General features: G+C 28.5%; 1 protein-coding gene and 1 non-coding gene across 2 annotated transcripts; both read left to right on the forward strand.

The window, feature by feature from the left end:
* On the forward strand, positions 1-4,715 carry LOC109808972 (mitochondrial-processing peptidase subunit alpha). The gene is made up of 13 exons (XM_020372175.3): positions 1-210; positions 610-822; positions 926-1,222; positions 1,924-2,091; positions 2,207-2,374; positions 2,492-2,572; positions 2,721-2,787; positions 2,994-3,091; positions 3,507-3,579; positions 3,682-3,752; positions 3,989-4,038; positions 4,195-4,307; positions 4,398-4,715. The coding sequence occupies exons 1-13, from the start codon at positions 172-174 to the stop codon at positions 4,448-4,450; spliced, it is 1,491 nt and encodes a 496-aa protein (XP_020227764.2). The 5' UTR covers positions 1-171; the 3' UTR covers positions 4,451-4,715.
* A 3,689-nt stretch (positions 4,716-8,404) lies between these two features.
* LOC114916604 (small nucleolar RNA snoR135) lies at positions 8,405-8,545 on the forward strand. Its single transcript, XR_003805161.2, has one exon. It is a non-coding gene; the product is annotated as a small nucleolar RNA snoR135 (small nucleolar RNA).
* Positions 8,546-11,096: the final 2,551 nt, after the last annotated feature.

An 11,096-nucleotide genomic window follows, 5' to 3' on the forward strand; every position in this document is an offset into this window, starting at 1 on the left:
TTGGTGAAAGGTTAAGTTAATGGTCTTGGAAGCTTAAATGTAACAATTTCGCATTGAATCAAAAGCCTCTTTTTCGCATCTCTTCATTAGACTCGGTTTTGTAGCATTATCATTTAGCATTTAGCAGTCACCTTTGTCCTTTGCTGCCTCAAAGGATTCATTCTTTTCGTCATGTATAGAGCTGCAGCTTCACGTCTCACCCTTTCCAAGGTCTAATGCCTTTCTTTCTCTTTACTCTTTAGATAGATCACAACCCCATTGTTTATGGAATCCTTTTTCATTTTTCAAATTTTTGGAAACCACCCATATAATAAATTTTCCATTTTGATTGGGTGAAAACATGCTACTGAGGCTTCAAAGATGAAGTTTGTTTTTGTAGCTGTTTTTTTTGTTTATTTGTACGTTGTGATAAGTGTTTGTTTTCTTCTTTTAATGAGGTACGAGAATAACCGGTTTTGATGACTCCTAGGTTGTCTATAGATAACACATCTCATTGCATGTTACGTGTTTGTTTCAAGTTTCAATCAGCATTTCCCTGTTTATTGTGGTTCTTTTCTAGCGAGACTCTATTTGTTGGAATTGAGTTGTGTGATTAAAACATATGAGTAGGGCAATGGGAGAACCTTGGGAGCCTCCAGATTTGCCACTTCACGAGGTTTATTCAGCTGGCTTACTGGGGAATCTTCCACTTCTCATCCTCCTCTTGACACCCCACTTAGAGGGATTTCCCTGCCACCTTCACTGCCAGATTATGTTGAACCAAGCAACACCAAGATCACAACTCTCTCCAATGGTCTAAAAATAGCATCAGAAACCTCACAGGTATGAGCTTGTTTATAGTTTTATGTACCTTGACATGTTTAATGACAATGTTGTTACTTTTACTAATAGTATAAATAAGGTGTATGTTTTGGTTGTGAATCAGAGCCCTGCTGCCTCAATAGGGTTATATATAGACTGTGGTTCCCTCTATGAGACGCCATGGTCAAGCGGGGCGTCACACCTTCTAGAAAAAATGGCTTTCAAGAGCACAACAAACCGAAGTCAATTTCGTGTTGTTAGGGAAATAGAAGCAATCGGTGGCAATGTAGGAGCCACAGCCTCTCGAGAGCAAATGAGCTACACTATTGATGCTCTGAAAACCTATTCTCCACAAATGATCGAGTTGCTGGTTGACTGTGTGAGGAACTCAGCCTTCTTGAATTGGGAGGTCAATGAAGAGGTACATTTGGTTTTTTTTTTTTATGAATTCTTTCTCTGAAAGACTTGTTTTTCAATTCTTATGCATCATTTTTTTTTCTTTGCAACAAAAGGCAAGGATTTTCCCTGTTTCGTGGTCTAGTACAACATGGATTAAGGAAAACAAATTATGGGGAAACCACCCAGCAGTAATATCTCTTTATATAGGATATGTCATTTTTATACTAATCTACGATTAAGTAACACAAATGAGAAAAGGCTTAATATTTCTTTTGTAAAACAAATGAGAAAAGGCTTAATCTATGACTAATATTTATCATTCCTTAGTTACATACCGAATCATATGCTGAGAACATGGTTTAGTATTTCTTTGCTCTGACTTATTTTATCTTGTATGGCTTTTTTCATATTTTTTTCCTTTTGTGTAACCAGAAGCAAAGACATTATGGTAAAAGATTCCCCTTTTTGCTTTTTGCATTAGTGTTATTTCTTGCCATATATATATATATATATTTATATATATATATATATATGGGGAGAGATCAAATGATACTAATACAACTTTTACCAACTAATATACCGTTTATTATAATATACATAATAGTCATTTGAGTTTGTGGATCCCTCCTCTATATATATTATCAACTATTACACCGTTCATCACAATGACCATGACTATAATAGCTGTTCTTTCTGATCTTGTAAAACCATATATTGGTACAGCTTGGAAAAGTAAAAACAGAGGTTGGAGAACTATCAAACAATCCCCAGGGCTTACTTTTGGAGGCGGTTCATTCAGCTGGTTTTTCTGGAGCATTGGCTTATCCACTTTTGGCTTCTGAATCAGCACTGAACACATTAAATGGCCCCATTTTAGAGCAATTCGTTGCTGTAAGATCTGTTATCTTTTTGATGCTGCATGAAAGCTACTGTTATTAATTGTTCAAAACTATAATTTCTCACAATCTATCTGATTATCTGAATGTTGTTGGATGTGGAAAATTAGGAGAATTATACTGCACCTAGAATGGTTCTTGCAGCATCTGGGGTTGAGCATGAAGAACTTTTATCTGTTGCTGAACCACTTCTCTCTGATCTACCCAGTGCTCCCCGTCCCGAAGAACCAAAATCTACATATGTTGGGGGTGATTTTCGTCGTCAAGGTGAATCAGGGGTGTGTATTAATTTGATACAAGACCACTTGCATTTACTTATATTTCTCCTTTTTCATTTGTCCCCTTTCGGATAACATGTATTATTACTTATCTACTAAGAACTGTCACAAGGGCAGGGTGCACATGTAGCTATTGCTTTCGAAGTGCCTGGTGGCTGGAATAAAGAGAGAGAAGCTATTGTTTTGACAGTTCTACAGGTACTCATTTTGTGTTTGAGACATTCTGATTCCAAGAGATAGCATGTCTATGGTTTTGCATAATTTCTTTTGTTGGCATTCATGTACAAGAAAAGGAGGAAAGAAGCAATTGAATAGATATAGAAATAACAAATTCTGAGTACTGCAGATGCTTATGGGAGGAGGTGGGTCATTCTCAGCTGGAGGGCCCGGAAAAGGGATGCACTCAAGGCTGTGTAAGTTTTACCTATATCTTCTAGTTTACAGCTGACTTTGCTCAATGATTTGATTTACCTTTTCCATTATGTTTTTGAACTTATAAAGTTTTCCCATTTGAAAAGAGTTTTCTCTTTTCATGGCTGTATGAAGTCGATTTCACTATTTTATATATTACCATATCTTCTCTGATGCTTTAACTTGTGCTCATATACATGGAATCCAGATCTCCGTGTCTTGAATGAATATCAGCAGATTCAATCTTTTTCTGCTTTCAACAGTATCTTCAACAATACAGGGCTATTTGGCATATATGCATACACTGTAAGGCACAATCTTCGCTGAACATAGACATGATGCCAATTTTTTACATTTTTTTTTCTTCCACATTTTGAGTTTTTTGATTCATTGGAAAGCTGGATTTGTATGTCTAGAAAAATGGGTTTTTCTTATATCATCTATTGCTCATGGAAGATACTTATGTGTACTTCTGAGTTGAGGTTATCTAGATCACTGATCTGATTGTATGTTTAATTTTTTAAAATTTTGTACGGTGTCTCAGTGGCCTTTCAATCTCTTGCTCATATAATTTCATAATTCAGACAAATTACTTTTCCTATCAATTACTCATGTTTTTTTCTCCCCTCTTTTAATCTGTTTCGACTTTTTGACATTGTACTCGTATTAGTTTCGGCTTGATGTGTTGATGATGAGTGCTTTTTCTAATGTGTCAATATAGAGCTCTGATTTTGTGGCAAAAGCTGTGGATTTGGCAGCCAACGAATTAATATCACTTGCTTCACCGGGAGAAGGTTAAATTTGCATTGCTTTTTAGTTTTTATCTTTTCTCTTGTACTTCTTCTGTGAGAATCTTGATTTGTGCCAAATTAAATTTTGGCTTCCTGCAATGGCAGTTACACAGGTACAGCTTGACCGTGCCAAGGAATCCACAAAGTCTGCAGTTCTAATGAATTTGGAGTCCAGAGTATGCTCTCTCTTTCTCACTCTCTGTTTGAACTCATAGTTTGAATGATGTGGAATTTTTGTTCATTTACTCCTATTCTCCACCTGAATTAAAAATAAGTGACTCTAGCAAAATTGCTTCCTTTATTACTTATTATGGATTATGGATTTCTCTAGCTTTGTCACATGTAGAAAGGGAATTGGGTTGGTTTGATTTCATTTAGTTGTCATATGCTTAAAAACTCATTGCTTTTGCAGATGATTGCATCAGAGGATATAGGAAGGCAGATATTGACTTATGGAGAAAGGTAAATAATCAGAGGTCTTCGTTTTTTTTCTATTCATCAATTCCAATTTTTCTTTCTTTTGCTCAAATCTTCCTGCTGCCACTTAAATTTGAGAAGCATCACTTAAATGATGGACATAATTTATAATATGAGAATTTGTGAGGGTCCGCATTTCAGGAAGCCAGTGGAGCAGTTCTTAAAGGCAGTAGATGGAATCACTTTGAATGATATCACTAAAATTGCTCAGAAAATTATTTCCTCACCTCTCACTATGGCATCCTATGGAGATGGTAATCATCAATTAATTAATACTTTAATTCAAGCATTTAGTTTGGATACTAATAATCTAATAATGCTATCGCCATGTCTTTGCCTTGCAGTTATCCATGTCCCTAATTACGAATCTGTTAACAGCAAGTTCCATGCAAAATGAAACTGCTTTTCATTCTCACCAAGCCAAAATAAATCCTGGAGAGATTTTTTGTGCGGATTTGAGATGAACATTTTCAGTTTCATTTTGACTTGAGTAGTCTTTCCCCCCGACGTATAGGTGTATGATCTGGCGGCATTTTTGTCAAGTAATTACTTTTTTGTATTTCATTTATTAATTATTTTCAACAATAACTGCTATGGTTGCAAAAAAAAATTGTTTTATCTGTCATCTTTCAAGAAAAAAAAATATTTCTATTTATTTGTCATTTTAAAATTTTAAGATACTATTAAATATTATTGCTATGAGTGTAACATCTTTTCAATTTTTAAAATATTTTATTGTAGATCCAAATAACGAAAGAATATTAAGTTCAATCTCAAAAAAATATAGGGAATGAGCATAACTTTTTTCAATTTTTAAAGGATCTCATTATAAGTCAAAATAATGGAGGAGTTTCATTGTAGGTTTAAATAATGAAGAGGTATTTGATGCAATTTCAAAAAGATATAAGGGGTGAGTGTAACATTTTTCTAACTTTTAGAGAGTTTCCTTATAAGTCAAAATAATGAAAGGGTATCGAGTACAATCTTGAAAAAAAAATATAAGGGTGCAAGTGTATTTTACTCATTATTTTATTAGATCTTTACAGTTTTAATTTTCTATAATTATTTTTTTGGTGAAAAATTTCAAGGAGAAATAATATTCGTCAAAAGTTGTTTCAAAAGAAATAGTATTTTAAAATTTGTTCATTTATTATTTATATTTATATTTATATTAAAATTGTTCATCTCATAACAATATATAAAAGGAGATATTTTTGTTACATGTTTGGCAAGTGTACCAATTGTTGTTATAATAATAATATTATCGTCCTTAAGGATTGAATTTGTTAAATATTAGATTACTAATTTACGTTAATTTTGAGCAATCGAAAAACACATGGAACAGTGAACGTAGAAAATTAATAAAATTTTACTCAATATTAAAATTGTTAGAGAATTTATTTCATATTCTTTCTTATAGATTTCTACTATTTTCAATTGATACAAGAATTGTAATTATTCACTTGAGTTTATTAAGAGTTGTTTACCCCTAATCCCTTAGGCAAGTAAATCTATTCGTTGAACCCTAATCCCCAATTCCTTAGGATAATTATGAAATTCAATATAATCATGAAGAACAATTATCATCTCAAACACAAACTAATTAAATATGCCCAAGTTTCAAATTGTGACAAAACCTAATCTGTTCTATCTATAATCATAAATAATTTTCAATCTCCTAATTGTAAAATTGTTCATAGAATAAATATTAGAGACATGAATAGAACACTAGGATAATTAAAATTAACTAAACAACAATTGAAAAGGTTCAAAAACTATGATATAAAATATTACATCAATACTCTAACAAAAAAAAAAGTAGTTATGCATAATGTAAAAGGAAAAATCAAAAGAGACTGATGAGTCGTTCATCTTCCGACGGTGAGTTGATCTCCTTTTGATGAGTCTTTCCTCTTCTTGACAATCAGTTATTTTCTTTTTTTCATATAATTATTCCCTCTTTTATTTTCAGACTCCTTTTTTTTTTAATTCCTAAGAGTTGTCTCTTTCTCTTCATTTCATTTGACCCAAGCCCACAACTTGCCTGTGAAATTTTCTGACTTCAACTCTTCCATCTTGATACTCGCTCTCTTTAAACCATGATTTAAGCACCTAAAACACTTATTTACAAAGAAAAACATGAAAATCGAAAGCATAATCTAAAACAAAGATAATGCATGATAAAATCATTCAAACAATGCAATAATATATGCAAATGACCTAAACTAAAATATGTATGCAAAGACAATTTTCTCTCCCAAGTGCTTTTAGCCTTTATTTTTAACGAGACCATTTCACCCTTTACAACTTTTTTAAAAAATAAAGCAATAATTTTTTTTGGTTTTGTGTTTTGGTCTTTTAACCTTGGTAATTGTAAGTTACATTTTTATTGCAAATGAAAGCTTCTCATTCACACTAATTTATCTTCTTTTTTTGTGTCTAAATTATTATCATTTTTTATGAAAAATAAATAAAAATACAAAGAGTCTCAATTCTTCTAGTAATTAATAAAATTAATATTTTATTATGTTGTTACAATTTCAATTTCCTATAATTAGTTTTTTTAAGTGAATTTTCACTATAATTTCATATACATGAAATATTCTTTACATGAATTTTGTGAAAGAAAATTGTGCATAATTTTTCTTATTTATATTACATAAAAAAAATCATGCGAATTTTCATTACCATTTCCTATACGTGAAATATTATTTACGAGAATTTTTGAAATAAATTTTAATATAATTTTACTATATATATATATATATATATTAAAACAACTCATAATTAATAATTAATAATTAATATTTTATTATGTTATTAGAGTTTCAATTTGTTATAATTAATATTTTTTTAGGAAATATTTTAGGGAAATAATATTATGATTTATGAAGAGAAATTTTTGCATGCATATAATATAAAAAAGAAAAAAGAATATTACATAAAGAATTTATGACAAAATTGTTTGCTTTATCAGAAGTTTTTTTTGGATAGAAATTTAGCACAATTTTTCTTATTCATATTACATACAAAAAATACATGAATTTCCGTTACCATTTCCTATACATAAAATATAATTTACAAGAATTTTATGAAATAAATTTTAGTGTAATTTTGTTATTTATATTGATTTTAAAATGATTCATAATTAATAATTAATATAATTAATGTTTTATTACGATTTCAATTTACTATAATTAATTACTAAAGTCCCCAGTCCAACATATGTTTTCTTTCATCATATTTAAATCTATATATCATTTTTTTTTTAGTTTAGGACTTTGGGTTTTATCCAAATAAGTTTCATGATTAAATATTTTTTTCGTCCCTATAAATTTATAAACATTCATTTTTAGTTCCCTATTTTTGAAATGTTAATTCCTGGTTCTCCCTTTTTAAAAATGAGTCAAATTTTATCCTGTCACAGATATTGTTAATCCAATTCAATGATAATGTTCGGTTTTTATTATTATTTTCAAGGTATTTAAATTAGCATACGCTACCTAATGTTACAGTTAACTTTGGATTAACATAATTGTGGTTTGACACATTTTAAAAAAAGAAAAACTAGATAATTTAAAGATGAGTAACTAAAAATATTTTGACATATTTATGAATACGAAAAGGACGTTTAACTCTAAATATTATTTTTCTTACGAAAATCTTCTCTGTAAACATAATAAAAAAAAATATTCTGTAAGACTGTAACTATGTACAGCACCTTGTATACGTTAGAATGAAAGGGAGAAGCAGAATGGATTGCCTCAGGTTACTTTATTACTTAATTAATTTATACTCTGCTTCCTTCGAACCAATAATATATTAATAATAATACTATATGATTAATTTTGATGCATGCAGATTAAGGATGAAGAATTTGCAGGCATTCTGAAACATTTTGAGGAATTCGGTAGCCTTAGTCTTAAATATGTAAATAAGTTAAATATTTGAAAAGAAAATTTTATGCTTAACAATGATTCTATTTAATTGGAACATAATTATATATAATTAAAATGCAATGACAAATTGTTTTTAGGTTGTAGGAGAATATATATATATATATATATATATATATATATATATATATATATATATATATATGTAAATTAATATTTTAGTTATACATAAAAATTTTATATAATTAAAATTAAAAAAGGCGAGTTAAATGGATAGCATAAACCTAAAAGACGGGCTGGTAGATGGGCCTTTGGTCCAGTAAAGGTTTAGGGTTTGAGTGGTTTCCTATATATAGAGAGAGCACAGCGTTGGTGCTTCATTCATCAATCATCACTCATGCGCCTGCGCTTTGCTTAACTCTTTTCCTTCTTTTATTTTTGTTTGATAACTTTGAAGAGCGGGGATTGTGTGTATCGGTGTTGTGCTGCGATCAATGCACCCTTCCGAAAGAGTTCCCCGCTATATCATCTTGAGAGAATGGGCAGTTGTGTTTCACTTCTCATTGAAAATCACAACAATCATTTTCCCTACACTTCCTTTCTTTTCATCTTCAAATAATCATTTTTTGTTCTATTTTCATAAGTAAATTGCGCATCTCAACCGAATTTTACTGATTTTTAGTTTTACACATTTTGTGTTACAATTTAAGTAGTGGTTCATGTGCTTTATTTTAACTCTCTTCATGCTTTCTGTATCTATTATGGATCATAGTTTTTCTTCTGTCGAGACAGCAAACAGAATGTCATGTCTTTTTGGTTTTATAAAATATAATTACAAAGTTCATGAATGGCACATCTTCCTTGCTAATTGAAAAACATGTCACCAAATTTGAGTTGTGGTTGGTCATATCACCACATTTATTTAAGTTTATTTCAAATCTGCATCAATTTTTTTTGTAAAAAAAATAGTATTCAAATCGAATTTTAACCGTTGTGGAAAAATTGAATCCAATAAGCCTAATTGTGGTAATAATTAAAAATAGCATATTAAATTTTAATATAATATATCAAGTAATATTAAATAAAATAATATTTAGAACTTTATAATATAAAAAATTAAATATTGTTCATAAATGTTGATATTTATACTTATTATGATTTTTAATATTCAACTTTCTCTTGTTTCAAATTATTTGTTTAGATACAGTAATTTAATTTCCATCATATTTATAAATTCTCTTTTATGTGTTGATTGAATTTGTTCAATTCAAACTTTCTTTTTTTCTCAAAAAAAAAAATCTAATAAAATTTTCATTATTTTAAAATTATTTAAATTTGATATCTAAACAAGTTGGTTGGATGTATTTTTTGATAAATTGTTAGTTTGTTTGATGTATGGTATTTAAATTCACTTAAAATTAAAAAAAAATTATATAATATTTTTTCAATTCTATATTTTTTTAGGTTAAAATATTTATTTAGTTTTATAGTTTTACTTACTTTACCTTTTAATCTCTATAGTTTAAAAATAAATCTTTTTAATCACTATACTTATGTTTCTCATTCCTTTTAGCTCATATAGTTTAAAATGGGCTTAAATATGTTTTTAGTCCCTCAAATTTAAGACAAATTTGTTTTTGGTCCCTCAAATTTAAAATTGTTGTTTTTAGTCCCTGTAATTTTTAAAAATCTTATTTTAGTCCCTTAGATCACCGATAACATATTCAAAAATGACTAATTAATACAGTTATGCAACATTAATTAGATTTAATGTCATATTTTCACTGATAAGGATACTAATAAATAAATTTTATGCAATAATGTTTGATAAATTTCTTAACAAAATTTGAATATAAGGACTAAAATAAGATTTTTTGAAATTATAAGGACTAAAAACAACAATTTTAAATTTGAGGGACCAAAAACAGAATTACCCTAAATTTGAGGGACTAAAAACATATTTAATCCGTTTAAAATGACTATTTTTAGTTCATATATTTTTAATTTTTAATATTTTAGTTCTCATCATTATTTTTTTTGTAATGTTATTTTTTTTGTATTGACATGATAGAAATATTAATTCAACTTTATGTATTTAATATTAAATTTATTTGTTAAAGTTACTTTTAATTAAGTCTCTTAATGTTTTGTGCCTTTTTTTCACCTTTATATATGATGTCCATTGATGATACACTTTTTTTTTACTTTCATAAAATTCAAGATCTTTACCACGTTAATACAAAATAAATAACATTACAAAAATAAATAACAATAAAGTTTAAGAGGATTAAAAAAAATAAATGTAGGAATTAAAAAAAATAAATGTAGGAATTAAAAAAACTATCTTAAACTAAATGGACTAGAAAGGATTGAACAAAAATAAATACAAAAACTAAAAATTTAAAATAGTAAAATTATAAGAATTAAAGAAACATATTTTAAAATAGTATACTTCATGAAATGAGTTTAATGTATTGGCCTAAAATTTAAATGGATTTAATAAATTCAACGGACGGATACTTAAGCCCAAAAATTATAAAAACTAATCAAACAACAATGTAAAAAGCCTAATAATATATACATCTTTTTTTTTTATAAGTACACTTCCTTTAAAAAAAAAATCAAATTTCTATATCCTTAATTTTTATAATTTTTGTTTTTTAATTTTACACCCCAATATTTAATTTAGTACTTTTTTCTTCTTTTTTTTTTTCACACACCTCTTTTCATTCCTTTTTTAATTTTCACATACATTCCTTTACTTTTCCTCCACTCTCACCTAGGTAGTTTTAATTATTTTTTTTTACATTACTCATTTCTCCCTCCTCTTTCAGTTTTCTTACTATTAATTTCTTCCTTCCCTTTTTTAGTTTTTACACGCATTCGTAACATAAAACTAATTTTTAATAACATTATATGCGCATGTAGCTTTCTTGATAGTATCGAAAGTACCAAGCCTAATGTGTATTTTTTTTCTTTGAGTACTTCCTCCATTTACACATTTAGATAAGATAACATCAAAAAAAATTTAGTGTTCCAAAAAGTACTTTCTAGAATAGTAAATTAGTGTTCGTGTTCATGAAAGCATCTTTTGAAATTGGATTTTTAACATACTTGTGAAAAGTACTTTTCGAAACAATAAATGTA

The sequence above is a fragment of the Cajanus cajan genome, chromosome 10 (genome assembly GCF_000230855.2).
Source record: "Cajanus cajan strain Asha chromosome 10, NIPB_CcT2T_4, whole genome shotgun sequence".
Taxonomy (NCBI): domain Eukaryota; kingdom Viridiplantae; phylum Streptophyta; class Magnoliopsida; order Fabales; family Fabaceae; genus Cajanus; species Cajanus cajan.